The sequence below is a fragment of the Geotrypetes seraphini genome, chromosome 7 (assembly GCF_902459505.1).
Source record: "Geotrypetes seraphini chromosome 7, aGeoSer1.1, whole genome shotgun sequence".
Taxonomy (NCBI): domain Eukaryota; kingdom Metazoa; phylum Chordata; class Amphibia; order Gymnophiona; family Dermophiidae; genus Geotrypetes; species Geotrypetes seraphini.
In genome coordinates this window covers 121,005,381-121,031,428 of record NC_047090.1, presented here as the reverse complement: position 1 = coordinate 121,031,428, position 26,048 = coordinate 121,005,381, and the positions used below count along the sequence as shown (strand labels likewise).

Here is a 26,048-nt window from a genome sequence, read left to right as displayed (position 1 = left end):
TCAGACTGGAGAATGACACGGGGAAAAAATCTGTCCCCGTCACTGCCCCGTCCCCGGCCCACCATCCTCTGCACCGCCCCGTCACCGCCGTTCCCTTCACCGCCCCGTCACCGCCACTGCCATCCCATTCACTGCCCCGTCACCGTCCCCGCTGCATCCATATAAGCCTTAGTACTGTAATATTTAGCTTATTCCTTTCTTATAAATCAAAGTTCCTGCTGCTGAACTAGAGAAAGAGATGTTCAGCTGGCAGGGCTTTGTTTATAAATTTTTATCAACACAACTAATATTCTACTTTATCCTAAAGCAAAAAATAAATAAATAAATGAATATAATTTTTTTTTTCTACCTTTGTTGTCTGGTTTCTGCTTTCCACATCTTCTCATTCAATTCCTTCCATTCACTGTGTGTCTTTTCTCTGCGTCTTCCATTTGCTGTTACTGTGCCTCTCCCTTCACCCCCCCCCCCCCCAATTGGTCTAGCACCCATCTTCTTTCCTCCGCTCCCCCATAGTCTGGCATCTGTCTTCTTCCCACTCTGTCTTCCAAATTTCCCTTCAGGGTCTGTTCCTCTCCACCCTCCTTCAATGTCTGTCCTATTCCTTTCCACCACCACCCTTCCCTCCCTCCTTTACCATCTGTTCCTTTCTGCCACCCTTCAGCTTCTCTCGCGTGGCCTATCTATCTACCTTCCTCCCTCTTATTTTGATGGCATGTTACAATGTAATTTGTGCAAGCCACTGGAGCCTGCAAGCTCAGTCCATGTCCCATTCCCACAAACCATCTCGCTTCTGTGCTCCTATTTTCCCCATTTCTAATATCTCCCCTATGTATCTGCCATTGCCCCCCCTGTGTCCATATACCATCCCCATGTCCCCTTTATGTCTCTGTCCCTTTGCCCCATGCACATAATTTCCCCTCTTTCTGTTACCTTCCTGTGTCCAGATTTCCCCTATCTTCCTCTTCCATACCAGTGTGTCTCTTCTTTTCAACCCCATCTAGCTTTTTTCCCTCTTTCTTCCTCCCCCCCCTGCTTCTAGCATCTGGCTCACCTGCCTGTCCTTCCCTTTCTGTCCTGCTGTGGGTTTTTCTTTCCGTCTTCATCCCCTTGGCCCAGAATCCTTTTCCCTTTCACTCCCTCCTTCCAGTTTGAGCCTGGTTGGGCAGAAGCAATGCGCTGTTCCTTCATCTCCAAGGTAATATGCTATATTAATATGGTATTGCACCTGGTAAGTTTGAAACCACCACTTCCTCTTCCCTCAACATGCAATAGAGGTAGACAGCTCATAATAGTGAAAGCGGTTTCTAGAACTGCACATCTAGATAACCAAAGTTCCAAATAAGCAGGTAGGGTAGATGTGTTATTTAGTACAAAACATTCATTCTTCTTACACCTTAAGTACCAACCACTACTCCAACAAATAATGAACAATGGCAACTAGTGTATTACAAGCGATTGATGTGGCACATGTTGTTCTCAGCGTTAACCAAAAAACGATGCTCTCTAGTAGAAATACATGTAACATATCTTACAGATGGATCGCGCGGTCCCCGCAGCCCCCACCCGCCCCCGTGGAGCGGTGAATGGTCTTGTCCCCGCAGTGAGGCATGAAGGATCGCGCGATCCCCGCAGCCACCACCCGCCTGCCCAGTCGATCCTAGTGTTTAGCCAGCTCTCTTCCTTCTCCTCACCTTAGTTTGTAGGTTTTCTTTTTCGGCGACCTGCACGCTTTCCCAAAGAGCCGCGCACGCGCGACTGCTCTGCTGCAACTTCCTGTTTCCGGTTGCGTCAGAACAGAAGATCGAAACTGAGCAGCAGCGGGTGCGCGGCTCTTTGATAGCATGCGGGTCGCTGAAAAAGAAAGCCTACAAACTAAGGTGAGGAGAAGGGAGAGAGCTGGCTAAACACTAGGATCGATTGGGCAGGCGGGTGGTGGCTGCGGGGACCATGCGATCCTTCATGCCTCACTGCGGGGACAAGACCATTCACCGCTCCACAGGGCGGTGAATGGCCTTGTCCCCGTCCCCGCAGCGACTGCTATTTTTCGTTCCCCGTTTCGGCGGGTTACCTGCGGCTAAACGCGATGGCCGCGGGTAAACCGCCAAGTGTCATTCTCTAATTCAGACGTTCAAATACTTGAAGGGTATTAACGTAGAACAAAATCTTTTCCAGAGAAAGGAAAATGGTAAAACCAGAGGACATAATTTGAGGTTGAGGGGTGGTAGATTCAAAGGCAATGTTAGGAAATTCTACTTTACGGAGAAGGTGGTGGATGCCTGGAATGCACTCCCGAGAGAGGTTGTGGAGAGTAAAACTGTGACTGAGTTCAAAGAAGCGTGGGATGAACATAGAGGATATAGAATCAGAAAATAATATTAAATATTGAACTAAGGCCAGTACTAGGCAGACTTGCACGGTCTGTGTCTGTATATGGCCGTTTGGTGGAGGATGGGCTGGGGAAGGCTTCAATGGCTGGGAGGGTGTAGATGGGCTGGAGTAGGTTTTAATGGAGATTTCGGCAGTTGGAACCCAAGCACAGTACCGGGTAAAGCTTTGGATTCTTGGCCAGAAATAGCTAAGAAGAAAAAAATTAAATTTAAATTGAATCAGGTTGGGCAGACTGGATGGACCATTCGGGTCTGGTGTATCAGTTTGCACTGTTCCTTTATTTCTTCTGAAGGCAGTCTTCAATTTTTAATGTTAAATCGGGCCTTTTTTCAGATGGAAAGATTGTTAAGAGGAGTTCAGTCTCCTCTATCTACTGAATCTGCATAATTTTCATGGAAGTAATTGGTGCTATTAAGAATTAAAATTGGCCGTTGGTTCTTTTTGAAGGTGCCAGAAAAGAAAGAGGCCACTTCTTTATCGTCCCTCCAGACCAGCACAGATAGATGGGTTTACGCTTCTCTGCCAGTTAAGAGGAATGAGTACTGGTGATAGTCTATTCAGATTTATCTCTTTGTTTCTAGTGCAAAAGGCATTTGAGTCTTGAACCAGTGGGGCTATTCTCCTTTACTCATGAGTTTGTAGAAGGCATCACCTATCTTTTTCTCTCAGCTCCGCCTCCTCCATCTCTGATCTGTGCCCCAGCTGTTCAGTTTTTCCTTCTATAAGCAAATTGGAAGGTTTCTTTCTGATGTGCTCTGATTTGAATTTATTTTCGGATTTTTATCTGAACTATGAGGCTTGCAGTACTCCAGAGGTCCCCAGTGCTATTGGGGCAGCTCTGCCTGGGAGAAGACACAGACTCTCTGGTCAGAAGTCTGTAGCTGGGAGGGCAACCCTTTTATAGGGCACCAGCCTGCCCTAACAATTTGGTGGCTTGGGGAACATTCCCTGGGAGCAAGACTTGCTCCTGGTTGTTACTGGAGCTTGAGCGCAGACTGTGTGGTCCCATTTCAGTCCTGAGGCTTTATCGGGTACCAGATGCATTTCCCCCCCCCCCCCCCAAATATGCATGAGGAGCTGTGGGGATCTGAGGTCTCAGAGGTCTGACTGGTCTGACTGGCAGCCCAAAGAAACAAGAATTTGGAGTGACATTTCATGCTTGTCTGAGGCAATATTCTTCTCCATTGTCCAACTGTAGTTTCAGATGAAGCAGGCATAGCACCAGCACAAATATGAGTACAGGCTATTGTAGCCTATGGGAGACATTGGGGTGGTTCACAAATTGAAATTTTAGAGGTTTCTGGGGCTGGTGTTTGGGTCCCCCACCACCAAAAACCCCTTTGTTGAATTATCTGTGCTTTTATTTAGCTCTCCTGGGCCTTTTTTTTTTTCATGCTAAAATGCTGCTGCTGCGACCATCTTGGATTTCCTGACTTTATTTTAAAAGGCTCTTATCTGCCTCAGAGCACCTTGTTTTTGCTTAAAATCATTCCAGGTGTACTCTTCAAGCTGTTTTAATGTGGAATCATGCTAGATTTGCGCTGGATGGATGGCTGAGCAGGGTCCATGTTCCATATGCTGCAGGACATGTGAGGGGGGGGGCAGGAGCATTGGACATAGCTCCCTCTGGTCCCTCTAGGGCAGTGGTCTCAAACATGCGGCCCGGGGGCCACATGTGGCCCGCCAGGTACTATTTTGAGGCCCTCGGTATGTTTATCATAATCACAAAAGTAAAATAACAGTTTCTTTGATCATAAGTCTCTTTAGCTATAAATGACAATATTATTATTAAGACTTAGCTAAAAGGAAAGATTGATAAACTATAAAGAGCTTTACCTCATGCAAAATTGTCATTTCTTTAATAAGATATTAACTATTTTTTCTGAGGCCCTCCAAGTACCTACAAATCCAAAATGTGGCCCTGCAAAGGGTTTGAGTTTGAGACCACTGCTCTAGGGCATTCCAGTCACAGAAGTCTTGGTTTTGTGGGTCAAAAAGCTCTCAGTTAGTGAATTGGTGGATTTGGAGAAACACAGATGTGCAGATGCCTCTGCCCGGTGAAGAGTCAAGGTGAGTCCCTGCAGGAGTCCTTGGGGCTTTCTGTTCAGGCATTTACTCCAAATTTTGTAACTTTAATGTTTGCAGCCTGTTTGAATTTCTGGGGACTGTTGGCACCATCTGATTGCGCATGGGGGTTCACCTTCTCAGAGCAGGGTTTACCTGCTCAAGTCATTTGCAGTACCCAGAAGTCCAGTTGGTGAAGGACTTGGGATGAATGGAATCAGATTCAATGCCTTTGATACCCCAGTCTGAATTCTCAGTTTTGCAGAGTCTCAGACAGGGATCAGCATCCAAGAGTCTGTGGCAGCCCTGGATCAGAGAGAAGACACGACGGTGTGCCTTATTTTAAAGCCAGCAGAGTTAGTAGAGTTGGTAGAGTTAATTACAGAATCCTTGTGGGAATTAAAGCTGGAGACCTCTGAGGCTCAGCTTTCAGTAATGAGCAGCTCTAAAGCTCAGACCGCATTTTGTCATTCACATCCAGATATTACCAAGATGCTGACAGAGCATTGGGAGACTCCTGAGGGCTTCTTGTGGGTTGCCAGGACTATGACAAGTTGAATCTGTTTGCTCTGAATTTCAACAACTGTTTATCCTTCTGAAAGTAGATTAAATGTGCTTCACTGCCTAATGAAGGCAGAGTAATTTTAAAGGATGCACAAGTCTACAGAATGGATTTAGTCCTCAAATGCAAATTGAGGCCCTCATCTTCGGTCTAAAGGTGACGGCTATGGCTTCGTTTGTTGCACACTCCTGCTTGCCAGATTGTATGAAGCCCCGTTGCTGGAGGACGATGCATATACCTAGTTCTTAATTTCGGGAGTGGATTATGTAGCAGATGCTCTCTATAGGATGTTTTCAGAGTTATGAGCAAGGTTTCTGCTTCTTCAATCTCCACCCGTAGAATGCTCTAAATCAGATAATGGGCAGGCGATTCAGCTTCCAAGGCCACTTTGAGCAGGCTTTCGTCCAAGGGCCCAAATGCTTGTTGGAAAAAGACTGGACTGGACGATCATATGGCCAGTGTGGCAGATCTTCACCCAAAGTTGTTGCCAGATAGAAGACCACAGGCCCCTCTAGGATCAGGTCATAGTTCCTTTCAGGTTTCTTAATGAGTTTCTCAATCCTCAGCAGGGTCCTCTGGCCATAGATCATTTCAAGGATTTTGGCAGAGGTTTGGAAGCCCAGGAAAGCTCAGACCTCTAGTGCGCATCCCACAGCAGCCTCCAAGAAGTCCCAATGATGTCAGGTCGATAGCCAAATCCCCTTGGATTGAAGGGAAATTGTTGACTTATTGGGAGGCTTGGGTAAGGATTTGCTCAGACCACTGGGTGGACATCATTCGAGAGGGATACAAATTGAATTCTTTTGTCTTCTACTGGATTTATTTATAGACTCTCCAGCCAGTTGGCCAGAGAAAGCAGTCGAGATCTGAGCAATGGTGAAATGGCTTCTGGATATTCAGGCCGTACAACCCATACCAGCCAATGTATCGGGTTGGGCAGCTAATCCATATATTTCATCATGCCCAAGAAAGACTCGGACGACTGGAGACCAATCTTGGACCTGAAGTCAGTTGATGCAATGTTGAAGGTACCCTGATTCTGGATGGAGACCGTGCATTCGGTCATAGCTTCGATGACACCAGGGGAGTTTCTGGCCTCTACATATTCCCATAGAAATAATTAATAGTAGTAGTATTTCTGGCTCACTGGAGGTTCCTGAGATTCCATGTACTGGAAAGACATTTAAAGTTATCAGCACTTCCATTCGGTCTGGCAGCAGCACCTTTACCAAGGTGATAGTTGTTGCAGCGCACTTGTACAAGGCAAGAATCCAGGTACATCCGTACTTTGATGACTGGCTGATCAGAGCTCCATCCAAGCACAAGAGAGAAACAGCAGTAGCACCAGTTGTCCAACTGCTGCAGGACCTAGGCTGAATCATCAATTTTCAGAAGAGTCACTTGGAGCCTATGCAATCCTTAGAATTCTTGGGAATTTGCTTCAACACAGCAGAAAGCCATTTTTTTCTTCCAGAGCTATGCAAACTAAAGCTAGGATACCAGATTTCAGAGATCTGGGTAATGCTAGTTGCCACGGCTTATCGCTATCTGCAGGTGGCAAGATTCTCGTGTTTTAGAACTTGAGTAGAAAAGGATTCCTTGGCCTCTCATCCAGAAGTCCCCAGATTTTTGAAAGGAAGGCGACTGCATTCTCCTCTGCAACAGCCGTTCCTGACATAGGATCGTAACTTGGGTTTGCAGACCCACAATAAGGATACATATGAGCCTTTTTGAGAAATGTCGTTGATGGATCTTACCATTAAGATGGTTTTTCTAGTAAGAAGGGTTTTGGAGCTACTAACTCTCTCGTGCAGAGAGCCTTTCCACAGGTTAATGGAGGCAGGAGTCTCCCTCTGCATGGTCTCGGCATTCCACGTACATCAGGAAGTCATACTACCTGTGCTCCTTCCCACAGGTTAAAAAAGAAAAAAGACAAAGTTTTGGTGTTGCTGGATGTTAGGAGAGTTCTTAGTTACCTAGAGGTGATGAATAATTTTCACCTCTCAGATCATCTTTTTCTGCTAGCAAGCCCTAGCCAACTGGGAAAGACAGCCTCTATAGCTTCTAGTTCTAGGTGAATTCACGCAGCTATTGCTTCACCATATATTGGGTGTGTGAGCAACCACCAATTGCTTTGAGACCACACTCTACAAAGGGTGTGACTTCTTCATAGGTAGAGTCCCAGGCAGTGTTGCCTGAGGAAAGTTTTAGGGCAGCTACACAGTCCATCCATCATACTTTCACAAATTTTTACAGAGTGGAGGTGGCAGCACGATAGGCCCTTCGCTTTTGGGTCCTCGATGTTCATAGTAGGCTCAACTACCCCACCCTGGACTCAGGGGACTGCTTTGGTACATCCCACTGGTTCAAGACTCATATGCCTTTTGCACTAGAAAAGAAAATTAGGTTCTTACCTTGATAATCTTCTTTCTAGTAGAAAGGCATATAAAACTTTGAAGGCATGCCCTGTCAGATTTCAATAAGCTTGCTTGCTTTCTCAGACATGTATGTATTTCCAGATATTGGTGTTGGTTGTCAGACAGATCCAGAGTACCGATTTATTTCTCTGTTTCAGTGAGAAAAGAGAGAGACTTGAGAGCTACATAAGTGTTAGTGCTGGTTGCACTCAACTAGGTAGCTTGTTCATTTCCACCTTGTTTCAGTTATGATTATATTGGCATTGATTTGTTGCCTTTGACTTGTTGCGGATCAGAAAAGAAAAGGCACAATCAGAGAGTACCCCGTATCCTGCCTCTTATCTCTCCTCTTATAGGAATTGTCAATTGCTTTGATACGAACTGAGGAACTGGGGCATAGCCCAGTGATGCAGGAGGCAGAGCTGAGACAGAAAGGTAGATAATGACTTCTATAAACGTTCAAGTAAAGGAGAATAACCCCACTGGTTCAAGACTCATATGACTTTCTACTAGAAAGAAGATCGCGGTAAGAACCTTGTCTTCCCATATTCATTGTGGATATCCTGAAAACCCAAGTGGCTGGGATCCACTAATTATACAACATTAAATTATTTTGTTGATTGGTTCTTCATATTCCCTAACTTGAAACTGAACACTGTTGAAATTAAAACAAATGCTTTTGAATGTAGATAAAACTGGCTGGGCTTTTTTTGCCTTTACTTTATCTTTAATACTTTCAACATAGTCTGTTCTTCAATGTGATATTCAAAGATAGGCTGGATAGTTTGCTCTTCTCTGTTTATCTGTACAGTGTTCCCCTGGTCGTTCGCGGTCCTGGTCACTCGCAGTATTTTCCGACCGCGAACTGCCGACAAGCTTTGACACGCAGCTCCTGATTGGATAAGGCCTGACTTAGTACAGGAAGAGGTGGTCAGAGCGTACCGCGAGTGATTTCCTGCACTCAATGGCGCTCCGGCTGCTCTCCTGCTGCCCTCTTCAGGCTCCCCCCATGAAAAACCGTATTCGCGGTTTTTCGAGATTCGTGGGGGTTCCTGGAATGGAACCTCCGTGAATATCGGGGGAGTACTGTATAGTTTCAAGTTTTCACTTATTCAGATTTACTAAGCGAATTATAATTTAAAAAAATATATATATAAACCTATATTTAGACATACCATTTAAAATTTAAAAAATGATGGGTTAGACCAACAGACTTACAGACTAATCAATACACAAGGAATGGAGGGGTAGAACTACAATTCAATGCTTTAAAGTACAGAAAAGAACCATAGATGGAAAGAACATTAGGGAGGGAAAAGTAAAAACCTGGAGGGTAATTAATATAAAATTTGAACATAATTTAAAGATTAAAAGCATCTTTAAAAAGGAAATTCTTTAAATTATTTTTAAAACGGCTGAGATCATTTTCCTCTCTTATATGCTGAGGCAAAGTGTTCCAAAGTTGTGGAGCCATCACTGAAAACATATTGTGTCGTCGAGTTCCGATAACTTTCAAAGAGGGGACTACTATGAGCTTTTGGTTAGTGGACCGGAGAGAACGCGATGTACTATAAGGGATAAGCAATTTATTAATAAATTGTGGTTCATTAGTGGAAAGAGTTTTAAATATTAAAAGTAACATTTTAAAAGTGATACAGTGTTTAATTGGGAGCCAGTGTGATTTAATCAGAAAAGGAGTGACATGATCATTTTTTTCCCCATTATGAATGAGTTTAACGGCTGTATTCTGTATTATCTGAAAGCGCTTCTTTTCTTTTTGTGTGATATTTATTAATAAAGAATTACAGTAATCAAGTTTAGCAATAATTAAAGAGTGAATTAATATATTTAGTGATTTTGGCTCGAGAAATTTAGAGATCGAGCGAATCATACATAACCTATGAAAGCAAAATTTGACGGTATTGCTTATGTGTTCATGATAAGAAAATTTATCGTTAATAATGACACCCAGTATTTTTAAAGATGTTGCTAAATCCAGATGAATGTTATCAAGGGTGAAAGGAACACTCAAGCTTATTCCTTTTTTCCATGTAAAAAGTAAAGCTTTTGTTTTCTGTATATTTAGAGCTAGCATGTTGGAATTAAGCCAGTCTTTGATCATCTCAAGTTTTTTGTTAATCTCAAGTATTTCCTCTTTATTTTCTGGATTTAGGGGATGTGAAAGTTGAATGTCATCGGCATATGTGAAGGTAGTGAAGCCTATAGACTGACATAAACTTAATAGGGTGGCAAAAAAATATTGAACAGTAATGGAGATAGGATGGATTCTTGAGGAATACCATAATTAAGAGTATAAAACTTTGATACAGTGTTATTAAAATTAACTATGGATGATTAGTTAGAAAGAAAAGAGCTGAACTATTCTAGTATTTGATCACGGACACCTATGGATTTTAGTCTATCAAGAAGTAAGGCATGATCGATAGTGTCAAATGCTGCTGACAGATCTAAGGAGAAGAGGATGACAAAGTTATGATAGTCTAGGTCAGGGGTGCCCAATAGGTCAATTGCGATCGACCGGTAGCTCGCCAAGGCAAAGTGAGTTGATCATCCAGGACTCACTTTGCCTTGGCGATCCATCGGGCCGATCAATCTTCCTCTCCCCAACGTTGGGGAGGAAGTTCGGGCCAGCCAATCACTGCCTGGCTGGGCGGAACTTCCTCTCCGACGGCAGAATTGACGTCGGGGAGAGGAAGATTGATCGGCCAGAAGCAGAGAGAGCATGGGGCGTCGTCGGCTTTGGGGCCTGTTATCCATTGGTGGCGTTTGGGTCCTGTTCCCCGATGGCAGCGGCAGTGGCAGTGGCTTGGGGAAGGGCAGAGAGAAAGAAAGAAAGGGGGTAAGCAGGGAAACAGAAGGAAAGAAGAGAAACAGAAAAAAAGAAAGGGGGCATGAAGAAAGAAAGAAAGGTCAGGGAGAGAGGAAGAAAAAGTTGGGGGAGGGAATGAGGTGTGGAGGAGAGGAAGCATACAGGCTGAAAGAAAGATTGGATGCACAGTCAGAAGAAGAAAGTGCAACCAGAGACTCATGAAATCACCAGACAAGGTAGGAAAAATGATTTTATTTTAAATTTAGTGATCAAAATGTGTCTGAATTTATATCTGCTGTCTATATTTTACAATATGGTCCCCTTTTACTAAACTGCAATAGTGGTTTTTAGTGCAGGGAGCCTATGAGTGTCGAGAGCAGCGCTGGGCATTGAGCGCAGCTCCCTGCGCTAAAAGATACTATTGTGGTTTAGTAAAAAGGGAGGGGGTGGGTATTTGTCTATTTTTGTATGGTTGTTACTGAGGTGACAGTGCATAGAGTCATCTGCTTTGACCTCTTTGAAAAACCCCCGGAATAGAAATGATAATTAACAATTCTATGCGTACAGTGTGCATTGTGTTTTTTTAAAATTTTATTGTTGGTAGATCATTTTGACTTGGTCATTTTAAAAATAGCTTGCGAGTCAAAAAAGTGTGGGCACCCCTGGTCTAGGTGGTAAAGTATATTTGTGGTCAGACTAATCAGTGAGTACTCTATGTTGTGGTTTATCCTGAATACATTTCTTAGATGATCCAATATATAAGAGAACAGTAGATAGCTGTATAAATAATTGAATCTGCTAGAGAAGTACATCATTGTGAAATATGTGATATCAACTTATTCTCATTGTGATGTTCTCTTTTCTCTGTAGCACAAATTGATCTCTGATCCTACTCTAGAAGACTTGCTGGTTGACCAAAATATATATTATCCTAAGCTGTTGGTTTATCAAGAGGACTGCCAAGCACTTTGTCAAGCCATAGAAAAGTAGGACATTTTATTTTCTTTATGCTTAGACTGACTTTTTTCCACCTATTACTTTTTTCTTACTCCTTTGTACTCTTAGCTTAATCAGACCTAGGGCTGGGATCTGGCACAGTGAGTCTTCATTTATTTTTATCGTTTACTGATTTAACATTAATATCCTGCCAAATCAAAGCTCGTGGTAGTTTACCATAAATGAATATATTCAAGTAAAACGAACATGATGGGATTTTCAACTAACCATGGATTTTTTTCTCTTATTTTATATTCATCTTTTACATTCCCCTCTCTTAGCACACCTAGTCTGTTTTTGCAGTGACGTGCCTGGGCCAGCAGCCACGTATCAGAATTTCTTCTCATCCCCTGATTACAGGGTTCCTGAATAGAGAGTTGCCAGGGACAGAAATCAAGCCCGTCCCTACATGTAATCTAATCCATCCTTGTCTGTCCCTATAAACTTCAGAAGTAGTAAAAGTATGATACTGAATTAAAGGCTCTGGTAGAGACCCATTTACAAATAAGCAAAGACACTTTATTAATTTGGAAATATTAATTGGGAAGAATACATACTTTGTAAACTAGTCTCTGCCAGAGCCTCTAGCTGGTTTTAAGAAAGGTTTGGACAAATTCCTGGAGGAAAAGCCCATAGTATGTTATTAAGACATGGGGGAAGCCTCTGCTTGCCCTTGATCGGTAGCATGGAATGTTGCTACTCTTTAGGTTTTGGCCAGGCACTAGTGACCTGGATTGGCCACCATGAGTACGGGCTACTAGTCTTGATGGACCATTGGTCTGACCCAGTAAGACTATTCTTATGTTCTTATATAAAAACTCTAGCTGCTGAGAACCCCCAAGCTATGTCAGCTGAGGACTTCCTCTGAAGGTGGCCTGGGGTCCCTTTTGCCAAGCTTGGCAGGCAGCAGTAGCATCCCTGAGTCACAGATGCTGGCACCTCAGTGGCTCAGGGATGCTTCTGCGCTTGGTGAAGGGAAGTTCTGGCTGTCTCTTTGGAGGAGGTCCTCAGCTATCTGTACTTGGGGATCCCTACAAGCCACAGCAAGGGTCAGCAAGTACCGTATTTTCACGCAAATAACGCGCACCCGTATAAAACGCGCACACGGGTATAGCGCGCAGAAATCACGATGATATGTACAAAAACTTTGGTATACCGCGCTCACGGGTATACCGCGCATGCTGCCCGACGCTCCTTTCGCCCGCCCTGACTTTCCGTGCGCTGTCCCGACTCTCCGTTCACCCCCCCTGACTTCCGTGCACTGTCCCCCCTTGAAGGTCTGTCCCCATCCTGAAAGCCTGATGCCCCCCCCGACGTCCGATACATCCCTCCCCCCCGAAGGACCGCCGACTCCCCAACAATATCGGGCCAGGAGGGAGCCCAAATCCTCCTGGCCACGGCGACCCCCTAACCCCACCCCGCACTACATTACGGGCAGGAGGGATCCCAGGCCCTCCTGCCCTCGACGCAAACCCCCCCCCCCCCAACGACCGCCCCCCCCCAAGAACCTCCGACCGCCCCCCAGCCGACCCGCAACCCCCACGACCCCCCCACCCCCCTTCCCCGTACCTTTGGTAGTTGGGCCAGAAGGGAGCCCAAACCCTCCTGGCCACGGCGATCCCCTAACCCCACCCCGCACTACATTACGGGCAGGAGGGATCCCAGGCCCTCCTGCCCTCGACGCAAACCCCCCTCCCCCCCAACGACCGCCCCCCCCAAGAACCTCCGACCGCCCCCCCAGCCGACCCGCGACCCCCCTGGCGACCCCCACGACCCCCCCACCCCCCTTCCCCGTACCTTTGGTAGTTGGCCGGACAGACGGGAGCCAAACCCGCCTGTCCGGCAGGCAGCCAACGAAGGAATGAGACCGGATTGGCCCATCCATCCTAAAGCTCCGCCTACTGGTGGGGCCTAAGGCGCGTGGGCCAATCAGAATAGGCCCTGGAGCCTTAGGTCCCACCTGGGGGCGCGGCCTGAGGCACATGGTCGGGTTGGGCCCATGTGCCTCAGGCCGCGCCCCCAGGTGGGACCTAAGGCTCCAGGGCCTATTCTGATTGGCCCACGCGCCTTAGGCCCCACCAGTAGGCGGAGCTTTAGGATGGATGGGCCAATCCGGCCTCATTCCTTCGTTGGCTGCCTGCCGGACAGGCGGGTTTGGCTCCCGTCTGTCCGGCCAACTACCAAAGGTACGGGGAAGGGGGGTGGGGGGGTCGTGGGGGTCGCCAGGGGGATCGCGGGTCGGCTGGGGGGCGGTCGGAGGTTCTTGGGGGGGGCGGTCGTTGGGGGGGAGGGGGGTTTGCGTCGAGGGCAGGAGGGCCTGGGATCCCTCCTGCCCGTAATGTAGTGCGGGGTGGGGTTAGGGGATCGCCGTGGTCAGGAGGGTTTGGGCTCCCTTCTGGCCCAACTACCAAAGGTACGGGGAAGGGGGGTGGGGGGGTCGTGGGGGTCGCGGGTCGGCTGGGGGGCGGTCGGAGGTTCTTGGGGGGGGGGGCGGTCGTTCGAGGGAGGGGGGTTTGCGTCGAGGGCAGGAGGGCCTGGGATCCCTCCTGCCCGTAATGTAGTGCGGGGTGGGGTTAGGGGGTCGCCGTGGCCAGGAGGGTTTGGGCTCCCTTCTGGCCCGATATTGTCGGGAAGTCGGCGGTCCTTCGGGGTGGGGGTGCGAGTGGTCCTGCCGGGGGGGGGGGGGATGTATCGGACGTCGGGGAGTCGGCCGGGCAAGAGGGCTTGGGCTCCCTCTTGCTCCGATCGTGGATGCGGGTGCGGGTGGGAGCGCGTGCGAGCGGTCGTTCGGGGTGGGGATGCGAGCGGTCCTGCTGGGGGGGTGAATCGGGCGTCGGGCGGGGTGGGAACTATGTTTTAAAACTTTTGTATACCGCGCTCACGCATATAACGCGCGAGGGGTATGCGCGGTAGGTAAAAACGCGTATAACGCGCGCGTTATATGTGTGAAAATACGGTACTTCAGAACTGGAGAAATAAAACCAGAAATGCATTTCCTTTTCTTTTGAACACAATACAAAGTCATCTGCTATATACATTTCCCAAAGCTAACATATTTCAGTCAATAAATTCCTTTTTTACCTTTGTTGTCTGTAGGTTTATTTTTCTATCAAGTTGGTCCCAGTTTTTTTTTTTACTTTATTGAGTTTCAAAACCAACAAAAATGCAATACAGTATCTGCACTGTATTGCCACGTATCTGTTTAACAAGGGTGCACAGTAACACTCAAAGAAAGCATCAGAGGAATAAGATATTTTATTGCATAAATATCAGATAAAACAGATTATATATATATATATATAATCTGTTTTATATATATATATATATATATATATATATATATATATATAATCTTTTATCTGTCCATCACAATTGGGAATCCTTTCGATTGATGGGTTGGCACAGTCCACAGGGCACCCCTTGGTTGCAATGATGGATTCTAGGATGTGACTCTCAGTCTTATATAGCACAGAAAATGCTGAATTCACAGTTGTAAGTTGTTTTGCAAGTCTGTCTCACACACAGATGGTTTTCAGGTTCTGTGTCCTTAGTTTCAACTATAGCAGGATATGCTCTCGGTAACAGAGTTGAAACAAAGTTGAAAACAGACATGAAACAGCACAGGATACGCCTGCAGTATGCTCTCAGTAACAAAGTTGAAGCAGAGTTAAAAACAGAATTGAAGCAGACATGAAGATTCATGCAAGTTGTCAGATACGCTATACCAGGGGTGCCCAACACGTCGATCGCGATCGACCAGTAGCTCAGGAAGGCAACGTGAGTCGATCGCTAGACTCGTGTTGCCGTCCTGATCTACCGGGCCGATCAGCCTTCCTCTGTGTTCTCCCTAGGGCCTTTTAGCTGGGCGGTCCGCCCAGCTGTCATCTGCTGCCGCGGCTGCTGAACATTTGAAAAAAACCCGGATTGGAGATTTCAGCCCGTAGCGAACTTATGCTCCGGGCTCTAACGTGTGCGTGCCGGCTTCTCTTCTCTTCCCTCCGAAACCGGAAGTTATGTCCGGGGGGGGGGGGGAGGCCGGCACGCACATGTTGAGAGCCCTGAAGCAAGTGTTCGCTACTGGCTAAGGCGGGAGACAGGTTAGTGAAGCATTTCCTCTTCTTGCTGCCGGGTCCTGCCTACTTTCTGTTTCCGCGAAGGCAGGACCCGGCAGCATTTCCCCCAATAGGTCGATTGCGATGCTGGTCGGCCGAAGTAGGGACAGCTTGGGGCGGCATCGGCTTTCGGGCCTGTTATTGGTGGCAGTTTGGGTCCTGGTCCCGATGGCAGTTTGGTCCCCGTTGGCAGTGGCAGTGGCTTGGGGGAGGGCAGGGAGAAAGAAAGAAAAAGGGCAGGCAGGGAGACAGAAGGAAAGAAGAGAAACAGAAAAAAAGAAAGGGAGGCAGAGAGAAAGGAAGGAAAAGGTGGGGGAGGGAACGAGGTCTGGAGGAGAGGAAGCATACAGGCTAAAAGAAGGGAAGAAAGATTGGATGCACAGTCAGAAGAAGAAAGTGCAACCAGAGATTCATGAAATCACCAGACAAGGTAGGAAAAATTATTTTATTTTAAATTTAGTGATCAAAATGTGTCTGAATTTATATCTGCTGTCTATATTTTACACTAAGGTCCCCTTTTACTAAACCACAATAGAGGTTTTTAGCACAGGGAGCCTTTGAGCGTCGAGAGCAGCGCTGGGCATTCAGCGCAGCTCCCTGCGCTAAAACTGCTATCGTGGTTTAGTAAAAAGGGAGGGGGGTATATTTGTCTATTTTTGTATGGTTGTTACTGAGGTGATAGTGCTTAGAGTCATCTGCTTGACCTCTTTGAAAAACCCTGGAATAGGAATGATAATTAACATTTTCTATGCGTACAGTGTGCTTTGTGTTTTTTTAAAATTTTATTGTTGGTAGATCATTTTGACTTGGTCATTTTAAAAGTAGCTCGCAAGCCCAAAAAGTGTGGGCACCCCTGCGCTATACCCTGGCTATGGGCATAACACACACAAACAATATCAATCATATATGCATTTACAATCAATCAAAATCCATACAAAATTTTAAAAAAAACCCACCCAACCAATATTTCACAAGGGAATGAAACCATGACAGAAATACCCCCCACCCGCCCTCCCTCCCCTTGGTTGTGTGTGCATTATATCAACAAAAATAAAGGAAAAGACAACTATAATGAATCTATAAAAGACATTAAAGGGCCCCAAATTAACTTGAATCTCTTAGTATATCCCAGCATATCTGCGTTCATTTTTTCAAATCTATAACTTAAACATAAATTTACCCACCAAAAATTAAAGTTAAGGCGGTCCCAGTTCTTCCAATTGCAAGTAATCGTATGTATGGCTATCCCAGTCATAATAAGGAAAAGCCGACCTTTATATCTGTCCAATGAGGGCTTCAGATGCAGTATCGACCCACATATGACTGCTTCATATGTCAAAGGGATTGATGCCTCAAGTATAGCATTAATCTGTTCCCATATCGACTTCCAAAATTTGAGTATCCCAGTTTTTCTTTTTTCTGCTTTCCTGTCTCCTGCAAATTCTTCTGCAAATTGGTTCCTCCTACCATGGTCCAGCATTTCTCTCTCTCTCTTCCCTTCCTCCCATTGTACAGCATCCTCACTTTCTTCTGTCCTGGATCAATCTTCCTCTTTTTCCCCTCCCTACTCTTGTACAGCATTTCTTCTCCTCCACCCACATGTGCAACATGTCTTCCTCTCTCACTGTTCAACATCTCTCTCTTTCTCTCATTCACTCCCTTGCTGCAAAGGGAGTTGGGAAAGTGAGAGAGATCCAGAGTGCATATCTCCCATCCCCTCTACTGCCACATCCAACATTTTTCCCTCTCTCATCCCCCAGACCATGTGCAGCATCTTTCATCCCTGCCCACCAGCCCCATGCCCAACATTTCTCCTTCCATCACCCTTCTCCCCATGCCCAACATTTCTCCTTCTATCACCCCTCTCCAGCACCATGCCACATATCTCCCTCCATTCCCTCCATCACTGTGTCCAACATTCCTAACTCTTGCATCCCTTTCAATCTGTCCCACTGTTCCCTCTTCACCACCATATTCAACATTTCTCCCTCTCATCTTTCTCTTCCTCATGCATCTGTATCTCATTCCTCTCCCTCCTTATGCCCCCAAATTCTCCTCTTTCTTCCTTTCTCCGTGTACACCATCTCTCTTTCCCGCTCACTCACACACTCATGTCCAACAATTCTCCCTATGGCCCTGCTCGTGGCTGACCCAGAAGCCTTTCCTCTAACATCTGACATTGGAGGGAAGGCTTCTGAGTCGGCTACAGGTGGCATACTGGGCGTGCTGCACACTGCTTTGTGGATGGGCAAGTTTGGTTGAAGGGCAGGAAATAGAAATGCACTAAGGTATTTGAGCACCTCAAGGTGCCTCTAACCCCGGGGGATTCCCATGAGTTCTGCGAGATTCCCATCATCCCTGTTCCCATGCAGCTCTCTATTCCTAAACACAATCACTAAGTGTCACTCTTAATCACCATTTATTTATTTGATTTTTTAACACATCCTTCCAAAGGAGCTCAGAACAGGTTACAGCCATGACTCTCTTTTCTTTCACTCTACCACCCCCTCCCTTAGTCTATGAACTCTAGATTTTCCTCATTCCCAGCTGACCAGGGAGTGGAAGATCTAACTCAGGGACTGAACCAGGAATTTTCTGCATGGTAGAAGACAGTACTAGCAGGGAGCAATAGCAAGTCATGCCTACATTGATATTTACATATCAACAACTAAACTTAACAGTGAAGCATATAAAAATATGTACTTTGTCTGGTGTAATCTTCAGAAGGCTGTGTGGGTGGTAGCTCATCACACAGGTACCATCATCATTGATCCCAAACTTTTTAATATATTATTTTTGATGCATATAAAATATTTCATAAATATGTATTATAATTTAGCTTCCAGGCAGCGACACCTCTCCCGACATGAAATTCATGTTTCACCAAACATCATCAAAGTTCAAAGTGCAATAATTATGTCAAAGCTGCAACAAGAAAAAAAAACCAAACCTTTGTTAAGTTGATTCTACATATTCAATTTCACAACCTTTCTCTATCCAATAATTCTCTTCATATGTTAAAGATCATCTCTCAGTCGCTTCTCTGCTTGTGTTAGACCATTTCACTGTTTCTCTATATTATTCAAATGTTCTTATCTCAGAGCTGTCGCAAAATTTTCAAAATGGCTGCGGTGTTTCTGATTGTTGATTTTTGACCACCCCCTTCTCTGACATCAAAAGAATATTCTACCAATCGAATCACATAATATGCATCCATTCAAAAAAAATCCATTCATCTTAAATTGTAAGTAAATTCTACTACAAAGATTCGCTGTTCCCGGACCAGCTTCAACATCAAACTAATCGCACACTATATTGGGAAAATCACTTCCTTGGTCTGTGTTGATAATACATGTGGATTCATATTTGCCGCAGGATTCCTGCTTCCAAATAAGACGCTGTTGTTAAACAATGTTTCAATGAGTGCGATGAGAACATTTAGTGTAATACTGACATCCACTCCATGTTGTCATTCAATCCATTAGGTATTAATGTGTTTTAAATTAAAAATCCATCGCAATTCCCTCAGCTTTAACAGTCTCTCTAAATTTCACCCTCCCACCCAGCTTTTACTACATCAGTAATATGCCATTTTATATCTTAAAGCATATGATTCATTAGTTGCCAATATCGGACCAGGGGAGCAGTTTCATTATCTGTGTTCACCCTGGACTTTTGCTCATTTAGTCAGATCTTAATGGGGCGTGTGGTCCAGTTCACATATAATTTATCTCTTGGGCATTGAATCATGTATATTTATTTGTTTGTTTATATATCACATTTGATGTATCACAATTGTTATATCCTTAGCGAGATATCTCTTCCCAGTGTTCGGATCACTCCAATTAGTACCGACCATAGTAAAGGAGCACCATTTGCATCTTCCGCAAGTAGAATAGTACCCAGTTTTGTGCCTTTTCAGCTTCGGTTGGATGCTAGTATTAATCATCTCTCCTAAATTTTTTGTCTGACGATATGAAAACATCAGATTCTCTTCAATGGCATTGCTTGTCAACCTTGCTACATGCAAGCGCTTCAATTATCTGGTTTATTTGGGATGAGAGAGAGAGAGGTATATTTTGAACAAATATAATGGAATCTACTGGACTCTTGTCTTGCTTGTATTACAATAGCAGCTCCCTCTGCTCATATTTTCCTCTCAAATATGCTTGTTGAACTATTTGTTTAGGATATCCCTGCTGTATAAATCGCAATATTCTAGCTTGTCTCCAATATTCATCCAAGGAGTGACAAATTCTCCTCAAGTGTAAAAATTGACTGATTGTTAGACTCTTTTTTTTTTCTATCCAATATGGATGAAAACTGTGACATCTCAATTAGCTGTTATGATCTGTGGATTTGCGAAATAAAGTAGTTATCAGGTGTCCTTTTCTTTTGATAATTTTCAGATCCAAAAAGGAGATTTCATTCTGATTAATTGTAGCTGTAAACTGAATACATGGGTCAATTTGATTTAACCAGGTTAAAAATGAGTTGAACCTCTCCAAGGATAACTTCCATACACAGAATGTCATCCAAAAATCTCTTCCATATTAATATGTCTTTGAACCATTCTGATGACTATAGATTTTTCTCCTCCAAATCTGCCATGTATAAAGTAACCAATGATGATGCCCCCATAGCGATACCATGCATTTGTTGAAAAAACTCTCCATTGAACCAAAAGTAGCTCTTTGTTAGAACTAAAGTTGCTAATTGGATCAGAAAAGATGTTGAGATTCTGACACAAAGATTTTGTTTGGAGAGAATAATAATTGCAATGCTGTCACTGCTGGTATCATGGTATATAGAGCTGTGACCTCCAATGTTACAAAATACTATTGAGGCTATCCATTCTATAATCTAGATAACATCTGCAACATGTGAGTGGTGTCTTTTACATGTGATTTGATGTGAGGAACCTCATGCTGTAAAAAAAAACAAAAAAAAAACACAAAAATTTTGATAACGGTTCAAGAATGGGATTTTTGATTGATACGATTGGACATCCTGGGGGTTGGCCAGTTTTTTCATGAATTTTGGGAAGAAAGTATATTCTTGGAGTCACTGGATGTAATGTTCTCAAAAACGATGCTTCCTTGTAGTTTAACATTTTATCTTTATATGCTTGGGAGACCAACTTTGCAATGAATTCTCTGAGGTCCATAGTTGGATCCCCTGGCAATCGTATATAAAACCAGGGGTCATTCAATTGGCAATATGCTTCCAGGAGATAATCATGTCTAGATTGAACCACAGTAGCCCCTCCCTTGTCCCCACAAGAAATGACAAGGGTAGGATCATACCATAATTCTTGCTATGCTTTCTATACATATTGTATCAAATTGAATTACTTTTTCATTTTCATGTGTTTTGTTTCTAACTGGTTCAAATGTTGAAAAATCAAATCTCTGAAATTAACTAGATTCAGATGTAAAGGGCCCAGTAGAAACCATTTAAATCGTTATTCATAATCGGAGATCCATCACCTTTCATAGTGATGATCAGAGAAAAATATCTTTAATTTAAATTTTCGTAAAAGTTTATAAATTGATAACCTGGTTTCAAGTGCATCATATCGGGCGCTTGGGACGAAACCTAGATCAAGGTTGTTCCGGAGTGAAAATCTTAGAAAATAGATTAACATATCACTGCAAAATTTTTTACTAGTAGAAGAAAAATGTCTTCAAGGAAAACAATTTTATAAGCATGTTGATAATGTATTTAAGATTACACTATGCAAAACAGCACTATATATAAATTATATTCATTGACTCCTTTGTAACAAATTTGTGATCCAAAAATTTAATTTGGTGCAGCAAGTTATTGAAGCCCTGACAATAATGTAGTTTAGTTAGAAGTCATTGACTCATGTTCGAGTCCTAGTGACTTGATGAATTACAGATCTAAAAAAGAAATTGTTTTTGTGCTAGTCCAGTAAGGTCCTCCAACATCATCCCCATGGTTGTTTTCAACGTGTCCCGCCATCTGATTGCAGGTCACCCTCTTCGCCTTGTTCCTTCGATTTTCCCTGACATAATGTTATCCTCTAGTGATCTCTCTCTTCTGACGGTGTGACCAAAATAAGACAGTCATAACTTCAGCATTTGGGTTTCAAGTGACATAGCCAGTTTGATCTCCTCCAAGGCACACATAAAATCCTTCTCAAATGAGTCAATCTTCTTTCTGTCTTGTTTCCGTAGTGTCCAGCTTTTGCATCCATAACTGACCACTGAGAAAATTTAGCTTAGGGAAGGTAAATATTTTAGGACAGTATTTCCCAAGCCAGTCCTAGAATACCCCCTTGCAAGTCAGATTTTCAAGATATTGTCATGTTCCCTCAAGGGAATTATGTGGATAAAGTTTATTTCTCACCTGACTGAGTCTCCCTTGGCCTCCCTTGGACACAGAGTTCACATAAGCTTCCTTCGGCTGGTAAGGAATCATCCATTAGTGAGACTGGTCACCTGTTTCTGCCAGCGGTGTACTCTCAAGGTTTTCCAATTTAAAAGAAATAAGTCAGCAGTGTCTTTCCTCCTGGCACTGCCCAGCCAGTTTTATTATCAGCAACTCACAATCAAGCTGCTTTTAAATGAACAGGAATAAATTTTTATAATCCAAATAGAAAGGTAAATTTATTCATTTAGCAGAAATTTTTCTCCATGCACTGCTCACAGGTTCCTTTTTCAGCAATTCCCAGTCAATGTGCTTTTAAACCAGCAGAAATAATCTGTCTAATCCAAACAGAAAGGTAAATTGGTTCAACAGTAGCTTTTCAGAACACTTACACTCAGTAGCGTAGCGAGGGTGAGAAGTGCCCGGGGTGGTGGTGCCCTGCCCTCTTCTCTGCACCCCCACCCGCTTCTTCCCCACCCCTCCTGTCATGTGTACATCCCATCCCCGTACATCCCGATGTGTGAGGCATCACCAACTTGCTGCCCGCATCAGCTATCGGCTCTCCTTCTGATGTTACTTCCTGGGTCCAGGAAGTGACATCAGAGGAAGAGCCGAAGCCAGCATGACATCAGGTTGGGATTGCTGTTCGCGCCAGGATCATTAAAGCGGTACGGAGGAAGGGAAGGACGTGCACATGCTGCAGTGGAGAGGAGGATGAGAGCTGGCGCCCCCACCAAGACGGTGCCTGGGGTGGACTGCTACCCCCCCCCCTTTATTACGTGACTGCTTACACTTCCTTCTTCAGCATTTCTCTCCTTGGCTGTTGAGCAACTTTACCTTCCATGTCCTAAACTTCATTCCAAAAGTTCCTGCCACTGGGAAACTTTCCCCTTTGTCAGGCTTCACCACTCCCTGGGTAGTTTTTTTCCCCTTGTCAGGCTTTCACCACCCCTGGCAAACATTTCCCCTTTCCATGCTTTCACTGGCCCTGGGAACCTTCCTCATTTTACAGGCTTCCTTTGCCCCTGGGAAGCTTTTCCCCTTGCCAGGCTTCAAACAAGACACCTTTTTTCTCTACTGGCTTTTCAGCGGCTACCATCCTTCCTACAACCTAAGTTTAATCCTATGTCCTACTCTCACTGAGTTTACATAATGATATTCTAGAAACCAATTAATTAGATGAATCACTATTCATGTACTATTAGAGCAAAAGATATTGAGAACAATGGAGTATTTTCCTGTGCAACATTTGAGTTTGAATTAAATATTTGTAAGGCTTACTTATTTAACCTGCTGTTGTGAGACTTTCTCCAGGTTCTGATCACCTTTATTCTAATGATAAGTTTATATAATGATATAGCTTACTATTTGGTACAGCCCTTGCTACTTATGAAAAAGTCTGTCCTGCCATACAATCTTGCATACTTTAGTTTGAACCTAGACAATTAATCAGTCTGTATGCTTTCTCTGCATTTCAGGTTAAAGCTTTATGTAAGTACTCAGGATAAGCCCTTGGTGGATGTAAACAGCCTGTTGTGGGAAGCCATGAAGACCTGTTCTGTTGAGGAGGTAAAATTAATTTAACTTTTCAAAACATTTTACATTCCTCTGTCATTATTGTATTCTTGTACAAGGTAGAGAATAAATGTTTGAATAAATGAGGAGCAAATTATGGATGAAGATTATTGCCTCAAATCAGATTAGTACACAGTTTTCAATTTCAAATTCAGACGTATATTTAAATTACAACATTTCATTAGGGAAAGATAGAAGTTTTCTCTGATGATAAGCAGGACATCATTTACTACATGTGAGTGATGTCATCTGATGGAGTCTTGTACAGATGCTACCCAATGTTCTTGAGGACTAGTGCCATACCGCCATAGGAGTTGTATTCTTTAGGCTTTTTTGCTTAACTGCTGATCTTGCAAGTTGGAAGGAAGGTATAAATTGATAACAGGATTTATAAATAAAAAAACAAAGACTGGCCTTAGAGACATTTGGAGCATTGAGATCAAGCATCAAATTTCTGCGTCTCAATGGCCACGAATTTGGTCTTGGAGGATGAGGTCTACAGTGTCTGCATCTATGAGACAAACTTGGTTCTTTTTGTTGCATAGAGCATTTTGGACCCCAGTTCGATTACAAAAGTTAGACAGCTCTAAGGCTAATAGATGCTGGCATTGTAAACTTGAAGCAGGGACTCTAAATCATTTATTATTCTATTGTCTCTTTATCATGGCCTTTTGGAAATCAATTTGGTCCCAAATTAATTGTTTATTAGAGAATCATGTAGCATTATCATATAATACGATTCTATTCGGTACGTCAATGAGAGCAAGGAGTCAGATTTCATCAAACGACAATAAACTTTTATTGATTATGACAGGAGTCGCCATTCAAAATATCACAAGTAATTGGAAAAACTGCAGTAGATTATATTATACCTTCTGGTGGAATTCGTTGTGCCACATTTATAAAATGGAAAGCATAATTGCCACTCAAAAAGGGAATTATGATAAATTTAAAAAGATCTGGGGGCCATTGGCAACTTATTGTAATGAATAGATACCATTTTCTATTGAAAGCATATTTACAAATGGGGGGAGGAGGGTGGCTTACAGTTTATTGTGGGTTTAATCAAAAAGAATATTTATATTGTATATTTTTGATTAAATGTTAAAGGAAAAGGGGGGTGGGAAGGGAATAAATATATATATATTTGATGTTATATTAGAAAGAAATTCAAGTGATGTATTTAATTTCAAATGTTTTATTATTTGTACACTTGATGTAAGATTAAAAATGAATAAATAATTTTTTTTAAAAAAAAGCAAACTTGTATACCTGGAGAAGGTGTTCTCCAAGACTAGCAGAAAGTTTAGTCACACATACCATCATCCTCTCCTTATGGATCCAGAGAGTTAAAAGCTTTTATGTAGGACCAAAGGGGCCCCATGCTACAATGAGGGTCTCTTAAGCATGCCTAAAAAAGTTGTCAACCACTTTACTTGTAAATTGACTGTCATTTTTTTCTAGGTATTTTAAATACAGAACGAGTCAAGTATTTTAGTTCGGTTAGAAAGTAAGGAATAGACATCAGACTTGCAACCAAACATTTTTCCCAGTTTCTTTTTTTTTCTCTGCATCTCAGTTGAGAAATTTTGGATTGGAACTGAAAAGAATAAAATCCTGCTTCACAAAAAAAAGCAAGGTCATGTGTCACGAAGAGAAGATGAAACTGTACAGCAAATTACTTCAAACATCTCAGGTAATAAGAGAGATGGAAACAACTAAAGAGGGGCTGTATAAGTATTTTAGGCTAATGCCAGGCTGACTTTCCTAAAAGCAGCTGTTAACTTCCCATCATGAAAATCTTGTCTAACAATTTATGCAGAAAATTATTTAGCATATTGCATAGAAAAATGATACAGTTGGTTAAGGTTTTGAAACTTATGAGAAACAGCATTGTCAAAGCAGATCTTTAGCATCCTTTGAAACTTCCTGGAGAGTTGACACTCCTACAGAGACCCACTTATTCAGCACAACTGTCTTAATAAAGGTGCTTTGGAGGCAAATAACATTTGAAAGGTGCCACATACTTCTTTCTCAACTTTTTTTTTCCACCCCAAATGCAAGATAATTATGTTTTCAGTGCAATAGAGATGGTATGCTGAACCATAGGGGTTATCCTTATATGCTCATAAGCATACTGCAGAAGATGTCAATCATGGCTTTTCAACTCCTTCTCCTTCTCTATGATCTCTGCTGCCCCCTTCAGTTCTTCCTTCTGAAAATAAGCTTGAAAGTGGTGAATAAAGTGAGTGGGGTGTGAGAGACTGGAGAAGGAGTCAAATGTAATTTCCAGTTTCACTTTGACAATGGTGTCTGATTAACCTTAGCTATCTGTGCTAGTTTACTGTATGTCTTAAGCTGTCCATCTTAAGCACCAGACATTAACACATCTTAGCACATCTTAGCTGTCTTTAGCACCTCTTCGCTGTACTAAGGTCCTTTGTTACCTTTAAGCACTGATTTAATTTAGGCTGTGGCAATCTGAGGCTGTTTGCACTGACATACCCTAAGGTCAGACATGAATGATATGATCTCCCATAGGCCTTTGCTGACATTGGTAAGGCCAGCAAGTTAAGGCAGAGCTGACACTGACCAGTGGCTTGAGATTGAGAACCCCTCAAGATCCAGCTACACTGTAAAGGAGCTGAAGCAGACTGCAGCATTATTTCTCCAGAATATGGTCTGTGAGTGCATGCTGTAACATCTTA

The 26,048-nt window shown here is 43.5% G+C and overlaps 1 protein-coding gene across 3 annotated transcripts in view; it reads left to right on the top strand.

Annotated features, from left to right (window-relative positions):
• KNL1 (kinetochore scaffold 1) overlaps positions 1 to 26,048 on the top strand; it is a 173,264-nt gene that overhangs the window by 101,720 nt on the left and 45,496 nt on the right. For all 3 annotated transcript variants that reach the window (XM_033952570.1, XM_033952569.1, XM_033952571.1), the window contains 3 exons: positions 11,132 to 11,247; positions 23,244 to 23,334; positions 24,920 to 25,036. In XM_033952570.1, the coding sequence (XP_033808461.1) occupies positions 11,132 to 11,247; positions 23,244 to 23,334; positions 24,920 to 25,036 (324 nt within the window). The remainder of the gene's footprint in view (positions 1 to 11,131; positions 11,248 to 23,243; positions 23,335 to 24,919; positions 25,037 to 26,048) is intronic.